This window comes from Vipera ursinii (genome assembly GCF_947247035.1).
Source record: "Vipera ursinii genome assembly, chromosome: 2".
Lineage (NCBI taxonomy): Eukaryota > Metazoa > Chordata > Lepidosauria > Squamata > Viperidae > Vipera > Vipera ursinii.
The window spans coordinates 59,466,824-59,486,639 of NC_139513.1; the positions used below are offsets into that span (position 1 = coordinate 59,466,824).

Consider the following 19,816-nt stretch of genomic DNA (forward strand, 5'->3'; position numbering starts at 1 on the left):
TCAGGAAAGGTAGCTAAGACAGTCTCAAAAAATCAGAGTCCTCTTAAACATGAATCTGATGGCAATACCCATTTTGCTCTCCAAATAAATGGAGACCCAATTCTACCCTTAAGTAGGTTTTGCCTACAATGGAATTTTTCGACGTATTTTAAATGTAGATAAAGCAGACTCGAAAGGTCATCGTGCTCCTACATATACCAATGTCCTATGAATCTGTTCACAATGTTCAATTTGCTCCCCAAATTCACGGAAACCTAACCCCAACCTTAAGTCAATTTTTTCCCCAATGGGATTTTTCCATGTATTTTATTAGGAAACAGAGATAAAGCAGGTTCAGAAAGTCATCATTCCCCTAAGCCACAGGTCTGCAACCCGCGGCTCTGGAGCCGCATGCGGCTCTTTCAGCTGTCTCCTGCGGCTCCCAGTCTTCTGCTATGTGTAGCCCCCCCAAAAAAAGTGGGATTAAAAAAGTTCAACCAATCAATTCAAATATGCAGGGTAGGTGCATATCTCGCTTTGGCTCCACTCTTCAGTCAAACCCTGTTCTGTGCATGTGCGCATGTACGCGCATGCGCACACATTTTTTGCGGCTCCCAGTTTTTCCTTGTGTGAGGGAACTGGTTCCGAGTGGCTCTTTCACTGTTTCAGGTTGCTGACCCCTGCCCTAAGCATTCCACTGAGGTACAAATCCACTGGCGATGTCCATTTTGCACTCCAAATTCATGGAGATCTAACCCTAACCCTAAATGGCTCTTCCCCCAATGGGATTTTCCCATGTATTTTATCAGTAAAAATAGAAAAGGCAGACTTGAGAGATCATCGCCCTCCTAAGCATTCCTCCAAGTTATGAATCCATTGGCAATGTCCATTTTGCTCCTTGAATTCATGGAGACCTAATCCTAATACTAAGTGGTTTTTCCCCCAATGGGATTTTCCCGTATATTTTATCAAGAATCAAAAATAAGGCAGGCTCGAAAGATCATCACCCTCCTCAGCATACCGATGCACTATGAACCCAATGGCAATGTCCATTTTGCTCTCTGAATTCATGGAGAGCTAATCCTAGGGTTTTTTCCCCCCTCCAATGGGATTTTCCCATGTATTTTACCAGGAAACATAGATAAGGCAGGCTCATAAGGTCATCACCCTCCTAAACATTCCTCTGACCTATGAATCCATTGGCAATGTCCATTTTGCTCCATGAATTCCTGAAGAACTAATCCTAACCCTAAGTAGAATTTCCTCCCAATGGGATTTTCCCATATACAGTGTTTTACTAGGAAATGTACATAAGGCAATATTCAAAAGTCAGTGCCTTCCTAAGAATACCCCTGAGAAAATGTACATTTCCTGGGAGGTCCACAAGCCGGACATCAATGCAATATTACGCTTAGTCTTCCTTCCCCACCCCCATAAGAAATGCAGTTGATACCCTACTTTAAGCAATCAACCAACAGGTCAAATTTATAGTATTATCTCTGGCAAAGTATTTACATTTCTTTAAAACTGCCATATTTACTAACTTCTCTGAAGCAAACTCTTTGCTGAACTTTGTACTAGGTAAGGAAGACATTCCTTTCATTTGTCTTGACATCTCCCACTGTTTACTTTGGTTGAGTGTCTCTAGATTTTACTGCTTTTATGAAATAAGAGAAAAACTACTTAATTTTTTTCCATGCTATGCACAGTTTGACGTACTCCTGTTGTATTTCCTTATTCTAACTTAAAAATGCCAGATGCTGATTTTTTCACAAGGGCTGCACCATCACCAAACCATCAAATGTTTGTTTCAGCCTGGCTGACATATGGCTGATATGGCTTGTTCATACTTAGTATGTTGTGTGAAACTAGCCAGTGTGGTTACTTTATGATTCAGTATGTCATGTGAACCTAGAAAATTGGATTCAGTAAATAATGATTTGGCTAAGCAAAACCATTGGTAATTTCAGAAGCATTTGGAGATCGGCAGCTGCAGTCACCTTGGTGCTTTACTTCATAGTGGAGAATTCAGTGCCCCGAGCATATTTTGTTGCATCTGAATGTTCATACCCAACCTAATATTGGTTCTACTAACAGCTTCTTTCCAATTAGACATAAACTAAGACTTTATTGATTTTTAGAGCTCCTCTCCCTGCAAACAAACATGCAGCTATTTAAGCATCTGCAGAATTTTAGCGTAAATCTTATCGCAAGCTGTGCCAGCTACCAGTGCAAGAATGGACAAATGATGCCTCCTGCAGAGAACCCGATTCCTCGTCCCCACGTCTCTATATGCGGACTCTACTAGGAATGGCCTCCAGGGGTCAGTATTCAAACGGAAGGCGCTTTGACACGAACCGTACTTGCGCTGAGGATAATAACAACAGCGCCGGCTGCCAGATTGATTCTTCCTGTACAAAAAAATTCCTTAAAGAGGCCGGAGCTTGCAATCCATCTGGGCTGCCTCCCTGTGCATTATGGGAATCGTAGTCTTCCAAGGCTCCAGCTGGGCTCGACTGCAAGGCGCCAAGACTACAAGTCCTATAATGCCGCGGGGCAATCGGTTGGCCGTTCCTTTTGAATGATTTCACTGCGGTTTACATTCCCAGGGAGTTTCGCAGCCGCAGTAAGAGACGGGGGCAGGAATCATGGTGTAAGCGCCGGGCGATCGAGGAGCCGAGGAGCCTTCCCGGTTAATGGCAGGCCGAGCAAGCGGCGCTGGAGAGGAGAGAACCATGGTGGCCGGGGGACTGGCGGGGCTCTGAAGGGGCTGAAGGGGCGGAGGGTGCTGCGCGGTCCATCCTTCTGCTTGCTTTCCCTGCCGCATTTCCTTCCTTTTGCCGGTCTGGAAACCCCCCTCTGACCGCCTCTGCCTGCTGCAAAGATGTCTCTAGCCATGGAAGAAGAAGAATACGCCAAGCTGGTGATGGAGTCGGAGCCCGAGTGGCTGCGCGCCGAGATCAAGCGGCTCTTCCAGGAGCTGGGCGAAACCACCCGGGAGAAGATCCAGGCTGCGGAGTACGGGCTGGTCGTGTTGGAGGAGAAGCAGCAGCTCAAGCAGCAATACGAGGAGCTGGAGCTGGAGTACGAGACCATCCGCACCGAGATGGAGCAGCTGAAGGAGGTGAGGGCGCCCCTCGGGCAGGGACTGCGCCGGCGGCTGGGCTCGGTCTGCGGAGCGCGGGGGCGGCAGAAGCGGCTCCTTCTGCAAGAGGGACGGCAGGCAGGAAGGCCGATTGCCCGCTGGATGGGGAGCGGGGCGGGGTGGGGTGGGGTGGGGGAGGCAGGGAGAAATTGGCCAGCCAAGCTTGGGCGATCAGACTTTGGTTTCACGCACGGATTTCTTGCAGTTGACCCTTTTGCAGGGGAAGCCGTGAAGAGGGGGACTGGACAGATGAGTTGAGCGGGTGGGTAGAGGGGTGGATACACAGGGAGGTTTGCAAACCCTACCCCCTGCTTAGTATGTCCCGTAGATAGCCCTCACCGGAAAGCAGCCGCTGGCTTCGTTGTCCTTTGGTATATCCGGCAGACCCCTGGCATATCCCCCCCCCGCAGTGTCACAGGAGCCACTAGGACAGGGGTCGGCAACCTCGGCTCTTTTATGACTCGTGGACTTCAACTCCCAGAATTCCTGAGCCAGCATAGCTGGCTCAGGAATTCTGGGAGTTGAAGTCCACGAGTCATAAAAGAGCCGAGGTTGCCGACCCCTGCACTAGGAGCTGGATTCTTGATCCTCCTCCAGCTCCTTTGCTCTGGCGTCATGCCGTGTAGTCCCCTTAAAGGGGCAGCTGAGCCTCCCCTTAATGTCCCCTTCCCGTGACTTCTGCTGGATCTCCTTGCAGAACTGGGAAATGGGCTGCTAAAGGATCCTTGAAGCTTGAGCTTCAGTGACCATCTTGCCCACCAGCAAAAGGTCCTTCTCTCCCTTCCCTGGCTGTAGAGTCCTCGGGCCTGTTGGCATTTCCGTTGCTATTTAAGGAACACAAAACCCTACAGGATTCCTTTCTCAATCTGGCTCTCTGAAATTGCCAGAGGTTTTATGCATTCTGACTGTTTTGATGTTTGACATGTTCTTCAGTGGACAATTTTGGAAACGTAGATTTTCTGGCCTGTATTTTCTGCCTCAAATGCACACAATTTTTTTTCCTCAATTTTGGAACAATTTGAGGGTTCATTTGAGAAATGTTCTCTGTTCAGAGTTGATTTCTTGGATAGTGAAAGAACAAAACTCATTGAACTGAAAATTACTTACCTTTTAGAAATCCTAATATCTTGATGGTTCAAACCTTGACTTTAATACTTACAGTTAGAATATTTAGCATTGTGCAAGGTTATTTCCAAATTATTTGATTTTTGTTAAAACCTGAAAGGTTTAAATTCACATTTTTGCATGTGCAAAAATATCCTTTTGTTTCACTATTTGTTGAACGGTAAAAATCCTTTTTCAGTCTTCCTGAATTCTTCTAATTTTCATAACCCTTCAGAACACTTCTTGTTCTTTGATTAGGTAATTTTCTATATATTTGATTTAATTATGGATTTTCTATTCTAGAGCATCAATTTTTACTTTGGAGGCCTGGCATGTAGTGTTTGAGGGGTCCTTGGTGCTCTCTGAGCTTGCTTGTTTTCTTGCAGACGTTTCAGTACCCAAACTAGGTAACATCATCAGTGCTAGTTTTTCCCCCACACCAGTATAAACTAAATGGGAAAAAAAGAATAAAAAATTAGTATAGTTAAATGAAGGAAAAGAATAAAAATTCCTTTGTGTTGTTCTGCCTTGTCCAGACTCCAGGTAGGTAGGAGAAGGAAAACAGCTGTAGCAGAAGGTAGTGAGTAGTAACCTAGCAGGTTGCATAAAATGCTGGCTCCTTCCTTTGTATATCAGTTGTGGTGAATTAAGGATTAGAAATGAGAGCTTTGTTATGGGTTGAAAAATGGTAATTATGACAAATGCTTAGAGGGAACATTGGAGGGAGGTGAAGAGTAATAGTACCTCTATTGTTGCAGAGAAACTAATAATTTGCCAGCAACTGGGGCATTAGCATAGGCCCAACTTAAAAGGGAATAGTAAAAGTATTTAATGTAATTATATAACAAAAGCCTCTGTGCTGGCACAGTTTAATAATGATTTCTTTTTTTAGAATATATTTAATATTACTCACTTTTAAACAGTTTTTAAACAGGGCACCATTAACTAAAGCAAAGGTTTTTTTCTAGCCCTTATTAAATGTATGTGTGCATTGGTATATCCAGAAATAGTGTTTTGAAGTCATGGGAAAAATTCCTGGAGGGCATATGGTTGCCAGTACAGTATCACTAATGCTTTCTCTTCTTTCCCCACATGTCTCCACCATGTTTTAACATTAACATCTGCACTGTCAGCAGAAGTGCAAATGTGTGCCCTTTCTGAGACATAGAGAAGGAGGTAGGATTATCACCATCAGTGGAGAGGGTGAAGATTTAATATCCCTCCCAGAACTTGTGGCCCCTTCCTGTAACATCTGTCACAATTGAAATATGTTATTGGGGAAAAAAACCAGTGTAAGCAGACATGCAGTAGTAAGATTTGAGCTGGGTGTGAGGGAGCATGTCTGCCCAGGAGGTAAACCGGAGAGACCTTCCTCAGAGAACGAACTCTGATAGATTCTTAAATGCTTGGTGAGGGGCCTCAAGATATAATTGCTGATAATTTCTTTGAGGCTGTAATATCCTGATGGCTCAGGGAATTAATAAATATTGCTGCTGCTATTGCTGAAGGCACCCATCTCCATTTATGAAAGGGCCCTTGGTTTCCTGAGCTGCTCTAAGCAAGGAAGCCAAAGTGTAAATTGCTAAAGTGCAAGTCGTGCAAATCTCATTACTCGTATGACTGAGCATAGGTCACAGGGTCCAGCTGATCAAATCATTTATCACAGCCACAAGACTAGAGAATAGCAAGAAAACACCCACTATATATACAAGTAGTAAATGTAAATGTGAAACAAATAGCAAAGAATAAAAATAATATACAAGAGAAAGAGTGCCATAATAACATAAACTACAAGTAAATAGATAAGATGTTTAAGTCTTTACCTATTAGTAAGGTGACTAGACCAAATAAAGACACCAAACTAGGCAATCTGAGAGGATTAATTGGGTTCTTATCAAACAAGAGGAGCAATAAATGGAAGTTATGCTCTTTGCCTCTTCAGGGTGGGGAAGGTAAAGGTTATTCAAGAATAAATTCTTACAAAGGGAGTAACAAAGGAACATATGACTTTGAAAGAGGGCAACTCCACTACCTGGTTTTTTCAGTGATCTCCCTAGCTGGGTTTCTAGATGTTTGTCCATTGAAAGTGTTGGGTTTAGGAAGGAATGTCTTATTAATTGGATCTAGACAATAGTTAGTTAATAAAACTTTAGATGCCCATTGCCTTAAAGAAGGTGACGGTTCAGCCTACTTTGAATAGCCCTTTCTTAGACCCTGAGATTCTGGACAATTACTTTCCAATGTTAAATGTTTTTTCCTCAAATTAGGTATTAGAGAGGATGATCCAGTTACAAGCAAGTTTGGAAGAAATCAGTTACCTAGATTCATTTCACTGTGATGTCATGCCTGAATATAGCATAGAATCAGCTTTACTTGCCCCCACTGAGATCTCAGGTGTTTTAGATTTTCTGGGATTTATCATCAAGCATTGACACTACTGATCATAGCATCTTGCTAGAATAGTTTATTAAGTTGAGTATTGGAAGCTCAATAAAATTGTTTCATTCATACCTGCAAGACTGATATCAGTATATTGACACTGTCCGATACTTTCCGGAAAGTAATGATTGACTGAAGACCAAGAAATTGAAATGAACTACCTAAAAGTTGGTGCAATATTTGGATGAATGTTTCTCAAGGCTGAGATTTAGGAAACTGGCTTATGTTGGATAAGGAGCACTTCCTCTGAAATAACAGCTGCGTACAGTAGTTTGGGATTCTAATTAGTTACCAGAAGCATCGGTTATTCCGGTAGCAAGAAGCTTTGGCTAGTTGACAAGTAGGATTTCAACTGAATGGATCCACTTCCTAATAATCTCTTGGCTACATTCTTTATATGGGGTTACCTTCAAGACTACAGAAGCTGCAACCACTGTAGTATAAGAGTCAGCTTTTTGATCTTTAAGTAAGGTGACTAAAAGGAACCATGTAACATGGTTTGCTTGTGAGCTGCCAGAACCAGTTTAAGGTATTTAGTTTATAGAGCCCTAAGCAGCTTAGAATACATTCTTTGCTTAAAATGGTGTTTCTCTCAATGCCATCTACCTGTTCTTTAAGATCAGCTGGGAAGATTCAACTCATAGGCAAAGCATCTTAGTGGCAACTTCCCAGTTACAAAATTCTCTTGTAAAGTGTGCTTGGCTGATCCCCTTGCTTGCTTCTTGAAGACAACAGTTGTGAAGGGTATGGTTGTTCACCAGCAATTTGTATAATAGTAGGGTCAACTTGTATTTTAGATTGCCGGTTATTTTGCTTTTCTATTCTTTTTAAAAATAAACATTTTAAATCTTGTGTGTAATGTGCATGTGTATTCCTGGTTTTTTTTGTTTGTGACGTGATTTAAGATAGCTTTTATTGTGTTGTCCTCTTATAAATCTCTAGGTGGGGTAAAGCCTGAATAAAATCTGCACTTTTTTTCTCAGTTTGTATAACTAACAAAATTCTGTTTGTGTAGAATTTTAACTTGATATTCATTAAAAGATTGGATAAAGGCAAGGCTATGGAAAATTATAGTTCTGGTACGTTTATGAAGTTGTGGAGTCTTAGCCTAATCTTTAACAGATGTATGTTGAGCAATCAGCAGAAAAAATTAGATTTATGATGTGGTAGCTCTTTTTTTAAAAAAAACACTTTGTTTTGTAAGCTTGTTGGGAACATTTTCAGTCCTCCTCTGTGCATGTTTAGTTAGAAGTAGTTCATCTGATTTTATTTATATAGTGTATGATTATACGGTAATGTAAAAGACATCTTGAAATCATGTGAGCTGCGCCTTGTAGCTTTGCTATATTTTCAGTTTGTACTAGAAGAATGTGAGCATTATAAGCTGATATTCTACAACTGGAATTGTAGTGTGTAAAAATGTTTTATTTACAGTACTATTGTTTGAGTTGTCTTGGAATTGGTGTTTAGATTCTTCATCACATGGCATGTACTGTTACATAAAAGAGCAGAGAATAATTCAGTAGTTCATGAAGTTATAGAGTAAGAGTTGAGCCCTCTTATGTACAATAATGAATTGAATTGAAAATGGGTACCTATGGAATTGGATATTTTTGTGGGATCTGTCCACATTGAAATTTAAATTGGAACAGGACTGTAGAATAACAAATTTGTGTCTTCAGCAGACATAGCTAATCTTGAAGAAGTGACGATTTCAACTTATTTTAACAAGTTGAAATGAGGGAATTAAAACAAATTTTTCAAACTTGGTCATAACTGACAACTTTTTCTTGATAGCTCAGAACATTACAATGAAAAACAGACAACAACAGTTCCAATTTGTTTTATCCTTATCCTATTCTATAATATAGTTTGGATGTATGGACTTCTATATGAAGTAATCTAAAGTAAGTTTTCCAAGTTGTTCATCAGATGATTTTAGCCAGAAATTTAAGGAATTAAATATTGCATGTTAAATGTTGCATATGCATGTTGAACATTAATGCACCCAATAAGATATACATAAACACAAATGAACATGTCATGTTATAAATATTATACTGGTTAAAAACTATAGCAAAATTTATGTCAAGGTTTTATGCTCTCCACAGGATTATATTTATATTCCCTTATTATAAATACAGACAAAAATAACCATAGATTGGCATGACTCATCCAGTCAGGGTCCCTTAATTGGGCGAGATGAAGCCTAACTGGCATGCTAATGTTAGCCTATCCAAAATGTGTGATAGCCTGGACTAAGAGAGACTGACTGGCCCAGTGTGAGCTTCCATGCTGAAGGTGGATTCCACGCTCCTGGGTTTCTACTCTTAATCCAACACCTCGCTATGGCTGTGGCTATGATCAATTTTAGATGTGATAATAGATATGCTTAGCATTGTACATCCACAAGAAAAGTGATACTTGTTTCAAATGAACCAGACATGTGGACCAAAGTGGTTAATAGAAACTTATGCTTCCCACCTTGGTCATTCTGGTTTTTACTGGAAGAAGAAAAAAAAAGGGAAGCACAAGAGTATTTTAAAAGAATAACAAAGTTTAATTCTACATGTTAGCAGAATTAATTAACAAATTATAGAAATTACTATTGGAAAACATATACAATTATCCTTTAAAGCATAGAATATAGCCTCGTGGTTATATTTAATAAAATTCAAGTAGAATTAAAATTTGAAACCGAAGGCAATCAGAGATTGGAGTGAGTTTGGAAAAAAGTGACATGTCAAAATTAGCCCCTAGCCCGACCAGAGCATCTCTGGATGTAAGCATTGACCACAAGAACCTATAACCCAGTGAAATACTGTAGGTGCAATGTATCTCCATAAGTAACTCCATAAATAAAAAAGGCAGAGAAGAAAATGCATAAAAAGGGGAACTGTGGCTGCTAACATAGACAGTAGATATTAAGTTGGACTGAGAACCATATTCCAAGCAACCTCACAGAATTGCAATTTGACTTGCAACATGGTCACCAGAAGATTGGGTGCATATAGTTTAAAAAGAGGCCAAAGTTGAGAGAAGCAAATGAACTTAGTCATGGTGATCAGAAAATGAATGATAAATTGGGCCACCAAGGCCACAGACTTTTGATGCATAAATTTCATAGTTCCCGACTGACATAGTCAAAGGCCACATTACCTGGCTAGATACACATTTGAAACATACCCCAAATTGAAGAGGAATGTCATCATTCTCTCTTCCTGAAAGTGATTACTGTATTCCCATATCAAAGGTGCTCCAGTGCAGGAGTAAAGCAAACGATGTGGCTTGCTACTCACCTTCCTGTTCCAGCTCTCTTAATTTAATTTAATTTAATTTATTAATATTTCTATACCGCCCTTCTCCCGAAGGACTCAGGGCGGTGTACAGGGCAAGAATAAAACACAGAATTACAAAAGTTAAAAAGTAATTAAATACATGCCCATTAAAAAACAGTTAATACATAATAAAACCCCCAATAAAATGATAGTAAAACCCCCACCAATCCCCCCTCAGGCCAGGCCGGCTTGTTCGAACAAGTATGTTTTTAGATCGCGGCGAAAGGAGCGAAGATCGGGCGCCGTCCGGAGCTCAACTGGTAACTGGTTCCATAGTTCCGGGGCGCCCACAGAGAAAGATCTCCCCCTGGGGGCCACCAATCTACATTCTCTGACCGGTGGCACCCTGAGGAGGCCCTCTCTGTGGGAACGCACAGGGTGGAGGGAAGTTGATGCCGGCAGCAGGTGTTCCCTAAGGTACTCCGGACCCCTGCCATGTAGGGCTTTAAACACCATTACTAGTACCTTGAATCTCACCCGGAAGACAACTGGTAACCAATGCAGCTCACGGAGCAGAGGTGTGACATGGGAGTATCGGGAGACTCCCAACACAACTCTCGCGGCTGCATTCTGTACCAGTTGGAGCCTCTGGGTGGTCCTCAAGGGAAGCCCCATGTAGAGAGCGTTGCAGTAGTCTAGACGAGAGGTCATGAGCGTGTGAGTGACCGTGCATAAATCATCCCGGCTTAGATAGGGCCGCAACTGGCGCACCAGGCGAACCTGGGCGAAAGCTCCCCTAGTCACAGCCACTATGTGATCTTCCAAGGTGAGCCGTGAATCTAGGAGGACTCCCAAGTTGCGAGCCCTATCTACGGGGGTTAATAGTTCACCCCCCATAGAAAGAGATGGAATATCCGAATAGACCCAGGATGAAGGTATGCAAAGCCACTCAGTCTTGTCGGGGTTGAGTTGAAGTCTATTCCTCCCCATCCAGACCCGAACCGCCTCCAGGCAACGGGACATCACGTTGAGGGCATCACTGGGGTGGTTTGGGGTCGAAAGAAAAAGCTGGGTATCATCAGCGTACTGATGATACCCAACTCCAAAGCCACGAATGATCTCACCCAGCGGTTTCATATAGATGTTGAACAGGAGAGGCGAGAGGACCGACCCCTGAGGAACTCCACAAACGAGAGACCTCGCGGTCGACCTCTGCCCTCCTGTCAACACCGACTGCGAACGTCCCTGTAGATAGGAAGAGAACCACTGTAAGACCGTGCCTCCCACTCCCAATCCCCTGAGACGCCGCAGCAGGATACCATGGTCGATGGTATCGAAAGCCGCTGAGAGGTCTAATAGGACTAGAACAGAGGAATGTCCCCTGTCCCGAGCCCTCCAGAGATCATTCACCAGCGCGACCAATGCCGTCTCCGTGCTGTACCCGGGCCTGAAACCCGATTGGTACGGGTCTAGATAATCTGCTTCATCCAGGACCAGAGGGAGCTGATGCGCCACCACACTCTCAACAACCTTTGCAAGGAAGCGAAGGTTGGAGACCGGACGAAAGTTGTTCAATACAGCTGGGTCCAAGGCAGGCTTCTTGAGGAGAGGTCTCACCACCACCTCCTTCAAGACGGCGGGGAAACTACCCTCACTCAAAGAAGCTGATATAACTGCCTGGAACCAGCTGCGTGTCCTCTCCCGGGCTGCATAAACCAGCCAGGAAGGGCACGGGTCCAATAAACATGTGGTGGAGCTCAGCCTCCCCATAATCCTGTCCACTTCCTCTGGAGTCACAGAATCAAACTCCTCCCAGGTAATATTGACAAGACCGCCTGTGTCCTGATCGTCAGACTCTGCCCAGTCAGAGTCCAGACCGGTCCGAATCCGAGCGATTTTGTCCGACAGATGTTGGTTAAACTCCTCGGCACGACCCTGCAAGGGTTCCTCCCTCACCTCTTGATTAAGGAGGGAGTGAGTCACCCTAAACAGGGCGGCCGGGCGATTATCTGCGGACGCGATAAGGGTAGTGAAGTGATTAGACCTCGCCACCCTTATCACAGCGAGATAAGACCTAATATGGGTTCTTAGTCGCAATTGGTCGGATTCGGATCGGCTGGATCTCCAACCACTCTCTAGGCCCCGTCTCCGACGCTTCATCTCCCGGAGCTCCGCGGAGAACCATGGAGCTCAACGGGATCTGCACCGGGTCAGGGGCCGCAAGGGTACAACTTGGTCAAGAGCCTCAGTGGCTGCCCTTTCCCAGGCTTCCACTAAGGCATCTGCCGAGCTGTGAGTGAGGGAGGCAGGTGGGGACCCCAGCGCTGCCTGGAACCTCTCGGGATCCATTAAGCGTCTGGGGCGGTACCATCTAATTGGTTCCACACACCCACGGCGGGGGGTAGCAAAACGGAAGACCAGTCGCAGGAGATGATGATCGGTCCATGACAGGGGCATAACAATTGGGGAGCCCCTACCAAGATCATCTAACCACCGTCCAGATAAGAAAACTAGGTCAAGGGTGTGGCCTCCCTCATGAGTCGGTCCCGAAATTACTTGCGTCAGGTCCATGGCCATCATGGAAGCCATGAACTCCCGAGCCAATTCAGATGATCCTCCCAGAGATGGTAGATTGAAGTCCCCCAAAACTATAAGTTTCGGGAACTCAATCACCAACCCAGAGAGGACATCGAGAAGCTCAGGCAGGGCTGCTGCTGCGTGACTAGGCGAAAGGTACACCAGCAGCAAGCCCAACTACGCACCAGTGCCGCATCTCAAAAAGAGAGACTCACACCCGACTATCTGAGGAACGGTGGCCTCCCGCGGGCACAAGGTCTCCCTTAATGACTGATGTACTGAAGCCTTATGCTATTTTCTTAAATAGGATTTTCCTTGTTTCAGTCAGTGAAAGGTTTCTTTCAACGGAATTAATTAGAAGTATAGGAAGCCAGCTATTATATGCTACTACATCTCAGCAGTTCTGTTTAGAGCAGGCTTCCTCAGCTGGTTGCCCATGGCTGGGGAGAGTTGGAATTGAAGTCCAGTCTGACTGGAGAGCATGAAGTGGTGGGAGGCTGGATTCACAAAGGAGAGCAGCGTCTTCATTTTGTAAGCATGCTGTATTGCTCTAGCGTAGGCAAGCAGGTTAAAAGCAAAACAATAGTTCTTATCAATTTTTCTACTGGTATATTTGTAATCTTTGGATTAGTAGGTTTTAAAATTAGCAACACTTATGGCTCTGTCTTGGTTTTCCTTCTGCTTTCTCTTTGCATTAATTTTGGGATTATTTTCTCAGTTAGTAGTGGAAGCTGAATCTGTGAAACACAATTCTTTTCAATGGCTTATTAGGCAATCTTGAGAAAATGTGTAATTTATTTCCTCTAATAACAATATAGCTGTAGCTTGCATGGTTATCAGATTTGTCTTCTTTAACACTGTTGTTCCTTGTCAGTGTTCTTAGCTGAAGCAGATAGACAAATATTCCATGTGCGCTTTACATTTATGCTGGTATAACAGTGACTGAAACAGTGATAATTGAATGACATCCAGCTCTGCCAATGTGCCCTCAGCAGGAAATGGGCATTTGATATATCTTGCTGAATGTGCAACAATAACAACACAACAATCAAATTATTCTAGTATAAATATCTCAGCCACTAGTAGAACCATGTGTAGATCTCCTGTCACTGCAGTTATGGTGCCCTAATATCCTTGTGTCTTATTTCCTTTTCTATCCTTTGGACAGCCTCATTTTCTTTGCAGACTCTGGTTTGTGAGAACATATTTGGTGCCGAATACAATGAATGAAAATCGGAGGATTTAGATAATTACTTTTGTAGAGAACTTCTAAAGATGATTCTTCTGAAGGTATCTGAGAGTTGGTTGGCATTTTATAGTTCGCTGCAATTTCAGGAAGTTTTAGTCTTTTCATTAGAAAAAAAAATTAAAGGATCCCTCCCATGTGTGCAAAGTGCCCTGTGTCTTACATAGTACAGTATGCCATTTTCTTCCCTGTAAGGGTTCAAAGGTCCATTGGAGATCATCTAGTTCAATTCCTTGCCCAAGTAGGAATCTACTATAGCATTCCTGTTGTGGAATTTCTCTTGTTGGAGGAGGCTGACAAGCTTAGAGTCCTTGGTGGGCAGGAAGCAATGAGGACTTGACCTCCTCCAAAATCCCTAAAAGCCTTTATCTGGCTTTTCCCAAGAGAATGCAGTCAGTCTGGTGAGATTCTTGTAAATAGGTTAGCAGCAATAAAGAAGTAACTCTGTACATCCTAGGGTGCCATTCTGGTTCTTTTTGCCTGACAATTCCTGAGAGATGGCAATTCAGGCTGTGTTTAAACATCTTTAGCAAATAAGAGTTCCAAGGAAATCTGTGTTATTGTTGAATAGCTCTTACTATTCAGAAGTGTATTTTGATGTCTACCAAAAATACTTCCTTGTAATTTAAACTGATTGAAACAACTCTAATGATGTAAACCCATCTTCTTAATTATAGAGTCTTTAAGATACTAGGAGACAACTATTAAGTTTTCCTGCGGTATTTTTTTCTCCAGGCTGAACACATTATGAATCTTTAATGTTTGTCCTGAATTTTTCCTTTTAGGTCTTTTATTATCTTAATTGCTTTCTTTGGGGTCTATTGTAGTCTATCCATGTCTGTCCTTTCACATTTTAGGAAGGACCATGAAGCATCACTCAATATTTGAGGTTGTATCTGATTTAGATAGCTTCAAAGCTGTCTTCCATAGTTTCGAGAATCCTTTGCCTTATCCTAATCAGTCATTCATGAAAATGAAAAATTTGGAATGCATAGAATGTGTTTTAGCACGGACTTGGAAATGATAAGTTTGTGTCTATGGACAAATGTGTGATCTCTTAAAAGCTAGCTGATTTATTATCAACTTCTGTGCCATGCCTTGTGTTTGGATAGGTTGTGAAATGTTATGTCTACTGAAGATCTGTAACAAAATCTTTCAGTACATGCCTGTCACAGAATAGCAGTTTTGTATCTTGGTTTCTGATAATGAAGTGACAGATGTGTTTCCTGAAAGGATAAAATAATTCTTTTGTAACATTTACTATACTTTTCTGTTCTGCACTGGGGATAGGGCTCTTTCTGAAATTTTATGTAGCAAATTTTCTGCAACACTGATGGCATTATATTCTTTATATATTTTGGTCAGCATCTCCTTTTGCACCTGACCCCTGACTCTGCTTTTGATGCAGTTGATAGAATTGTGCTCAGAAGAAGTGGAAGATACTAGCAGAAAGGCGGTTTTATAAATATGACTGGAAAGGAAGCATTCTTACTACCGTGTTTCCCCGAAAATAAGACCGGGTCTTTTTTTTTTTCTTCCAAAAGAGGCACCAGGTCTTGTTTTGGGGGGGGGGATGCCTTACCTCCAGCACCAACAGGACCACCCAGCAGGTCCGCTTCTTCGGGGCCGAAGGAGCAGCTTCATTCTGCAGCTGCATTCTGGCGTGCAATTTTGCAGTCAGGCCTTTCTGGAAGGCCTATGCAGTTAAGTACTGAGCTATGGATTCTGTGACTGAGAAATGCAGGCCTGGCTGTAGAAGACACCACAAAAGAAGTAGGCCAACGAGGAGAGGCCTGGCTGCAAGGTAAGTGGGTGTGGGGTGCTTGATTTTTAAGTGTATGCCTCACCTCAAAATTAGGGCTTATTTTTGGAGTAGGGCTTATATTAGACTCCCCCCCCCAAAAAAAAATCAAGCTAGGGCTTATTTTCAGGGTAGGCCTTACTTTCGGGAAAACATGGTATTATTGATTTCTTTCCTTGGGGTCTGTTTTTGTCTATCCATATCTGTCCTTCCACATTTTAGGAAGGACCATGAAGCATGACTCAATATTTGAGGTGCTATCTGATTTAGATAGCTTCTTTATTGTTGCTGACCTATTTACAAGAATTTTACCAGACTGATTGCATGATTGCTGCAGTACTCTTGTCTCTAGAGTATTGTATCTGGTATTCTTTCTCTTCTCCCTTGCTTCCCCCCAAGTAGCTGTCATCTTTAATTCTGTCATCCTAGAAGCCAATGGACTTACAAAAAATATTGATTGGGCTATTAGACTTGTTTTTTTTTCTTTTTAATCTATCCAAGTACCTAAAAAATCTCCCAGATACTGTATTTAAAACATTTTAAGTGGAAGAATTTTAGCTATCAGAAATAGGCAAACCGTTGGCAAGTATAATGATACACTATAATCCTTTATTTAAGATTGTGTTGTTACTTGGTCAGGACAAAGAAAGGATAGGTATCAAGAAGAAAAGGAGACTGTTTCTGTGTGAGGGAATTGTAGTCAGCAATGACAAAGGAATTTGAGATCAATCTCTAAATGACAAGAGCCATTATTTTATTTCATCTTCCCCTCTCTTAATTTTTTCCTGCTATTTATTTTTCATCTGGGAAAGAAATATGGATGTTCAGGAAAGTATTATTTGGAAAGATGTGCATAACCCTACTTTTAGTCTCCTGTAAATAGTGCTGCTTAAGATAGCAGTACTATTGTAAATCAGGGATAGTTGAGGTTTTACAAAGTCAACTTTAATTTGAAGACAGTGGTGGTTTGCAGAAGCTAATTACTTTCTGTCATAGGGGAAAAAATCAGGCCTTAAAATCTCTACTTCAAAAGAGGTTATCTGCTTTGCAGGATTCTTTGATGTGTATTGTGATGTCAGTTAGATGTATAGTTCCCTGCAAACTTGAAATGAGACTATCTGCTGTCTGGAGTTGCTTTTAGATTGGCTTGGAGGCAAATGGATGCATTTTTTATGATTAAATTCTTTATATCATACACAGTTGGTGAGACTCTGAATTGGTTTTTTTAATAATGTGCAAGATAAACTATAATACTGTTAATGTTTACTGTTTCAAGTACTGTAAACTCTATTTGCTTAAATCATATTTATAACTGATCTTTGCTACCTAGTTGAATTCCCCTTCATGGATTACTGCCTTGTCGTGGCGAAGGGGCTTGCGTAATTCAATGAAGCTATGAGCTATGTTGTGCAGGGCCACCCAAGATGGACAGGTCATAGCAGAAAGTTCTGACAAAACATGATCCACTGGAGAAGGAAATGGCAACCCACTCCAGTATCTTTGCCATGAAAACCCTATGGACAGTACCAAAAGGCAAAATGATATGATGCTGGAAGATGAGCCCCTCAGGTCGGAAGGTGTCCAATATGCTACTGGGGAAGAGCAGAGGGCTAGTACTATTAGCGCCAGAAAGAATGAAGTGACTGGCCAAAGCCAAAAGGACGCTCAGCTGTGGATGTATCTGGTGGTGAAAGAAAGGTCCGATGCTGTAAAGATTTTTTCTCCATACGAACCTGGAATGTAAGATCCATGAATCAAGGCAAGCTGGCCGTGGTCAAACAGTGATGACAAGACTGATCATCGACATCTTAGGAATCAGCGAACTAAAATGGACAGGAATGGGTGAATTTAATTCAGATGACCATCAGGTATACTACTGTGGGCAAGAATCCCTCAGAAGAAATGGAGTAGCCTTCATAGTCAATAAAAGAGTAGGAAAAGCAATACTGGGATACAATCCCCAAAATGACAGAATAATCTCAGTTTGAATCCAAGGCAAGCCATTCAATATCACAGTAGTCCAAGTCTATGCCCCAACCAGTGGTGCTGAAGAAGATGAAATTGACCAGTTCTATGAAGCCCTACAGCACCTTATACAACTAACACCAAAAAATGATGTCCTTATCATCATGGGGGATTGGAAAGTAGGAAGCCAAAAGATAACCGGAATAACAGGCAAATTTGGCCTTGGAGTACAAAATGAAGCAGGGCACAGGCTGATAGAATTTTGTCAAGAGAATACGATGGTCATAGCAAACACTCTTTTCCGACAACCCAATAGACGGCTCTACACATGGACATCACCAGACGATCAACACACAAATCAGATTGACTATGTGCTCTGCAGCCAATGATCGGGAAGCTCTATACAGTCAGTAAAAACAAGACCAGGAGCTGACTGTGGCTCAGACCAGGAGCTTCTGGTTGCAAAATTTAGGCTTAAACTGAAGAAAGTAGGGAAAAACACTAGGCCACTCAGGTATGAATTAAATCATATCCCTGTTGAATATACAGTAGAGGTGACAAATAGATTTAAGGAATTAGATCTGATAGACAGAGTGCCTGAAGAACTATGGACGGAGGTTCGCAACATTGTACAAGAGGTAGCAACTAAAACCAACCCAAAGAAAAAAAATTACAAGAAAGCAAAATGGCTGTCTGAGGAAGCTTTGCAAATAGCTGAGGAAAGGAGGGAAGTGAAAGGCAAGGGACAAAAAGAAAGCTACGCCCAATTGAATGCAGAATTCCAGAGAATAGCTAGAAGAGATAAGAATGCCTTCTTAAATGAACAGTGCAAAGAAATAGAAGAAAACAATAGAATAGGGAGGACCAGAGATCTCTTCAAGAAAATTGGAGAGATGAAGGGAACATTTCATGCAAAAATGGGCATGATAAAGGACCAAAATAGCAGGGACCTAACAGAGGCAGAAGAGATTAAAAAGAGGTGGCAAAATTACACAGAAGAACTATACAAGAATGAGCTTAATGTCCCTGATAACCACGATGAGGTGGTCACTGACCTCGTGCCAGACATCCTAGAATGTGAAGTGAAGTGGGGCTTAGAAAAACTGAGCAGCAACAAAGCTAGTGGAGGTGACAGTATTCCAGCTGAGCTGTTCAAAATCTTAAAAGATGATGCAGTAAAATGCTACATTCAATTTGCCAGCAAATTTGGAAAATTCAACAGTGGCCACAGGATTGGAAAAGATCAGTTTATATTTCAATTCCAAAGAAAGGCAGTGCCAAAGAATGTTCAAACTATCGCACCATTGCACTCATTTCACATGCTAGCAAAGTTATGCTTAAAATCCTACAAGCTAGACTCCAGCAGTATGTGGATCAAGAACTACCAGAAGTACAGGCAGGATTTCGAAGAGGCAGAGAAACTCGAGATCAAATTGCCAACATACGCTGGATCATGGAGAAAGCTAGGGAGTTCCAGAAAAACATCTACTTCTGCTTCATTGACTACGCTAAAGCCTTTGATTGTGTGGATCACAACAAACTATGGCAAGTTCTTAAAGAGATGGGAGTACCAGACCATCTTATTTGTCTCTTGAGAAACCTATATGCGGGTCAAGAAGCACTGGACATGGAATCACTGATTGGTTCAAAATTGGGAAAGGAGTCCGGCAAGGCTGTATACTGTCGCCCTGCCTATTAAACTTATATGCAGAGCACATCATGAGAAAGGCAGGGCTAGATGAATCAAAAGTTGGAATTAAGATTGCCGGGAGAAATATCAACAAGCTAAGATATGCAGATGATACCACTCTAATGGCAGAAAGTGAAGAAGAACTAAAGAGCCTCTAGTTGCGGGTGAAGAAGGAGAGTGCAAAAGTTGGGTTGAAACTTAACATTAAGAAAACCAAGATCATGGCATCCGGCCCTCTCAATTCCTGGCAAATAGATGGGGAAGAAATGGAGATAGTGACAGATTTTATTTTCCTGGGCTCCAAGATCACCGCAGATGAGGACTGTAGCCAAGAAATTAAAAGACGCTTGCTCCTGGGGAGGAAAGCAATGGCAAATCTAGACAGCACACTAAAAAGCAGAGACATCACCCCGTCAACAAAAGTGCATATAGTCGAGGCTATGGTCTTCCCAGTTGCAATGTATGGCAGTGAAAGTTGGACCATAAGAAAGGCTGAGCACCAAAGAATTGAGGCCTTTGAACTATGGTGCTGGAGAAGACTCCTGCGAGTCCCTTGGACTTCAAGGCACTCAAACTGGTCAGTCCTAGAGGA

General features: G+C 42.4%; 1 protein-coding gene across 2 annotated transcripts in view; it reads left to right on the forward strand.

Annotated features, from left to right (window-relative positions):
• Nucleotides 1-2,551: 2,551 nt before the first annotated feature.
• Nucleotides 2,552-19,816, forward strand: part of BICD2 (BICD cargo adaptor 2) — a 105,063-nt gene continuing 87,798 nt past the window's right edge. For both annotated transcript variants that reach the window (XM_083351700.1, XM_083351699.1), the window contains exon 1: nucleotides 2,552-3,103. In XM_083351700.1, the coding sequence (XP_083207826.1) occupies nucleotides 2,864-3,103 (240 nt within the window). In that variant the 5' untranslated portion in view covers nucleotides 2,552-2,863. The remainder of the gene's footprint in view (nucleotides 3,104-19,816) is intronic.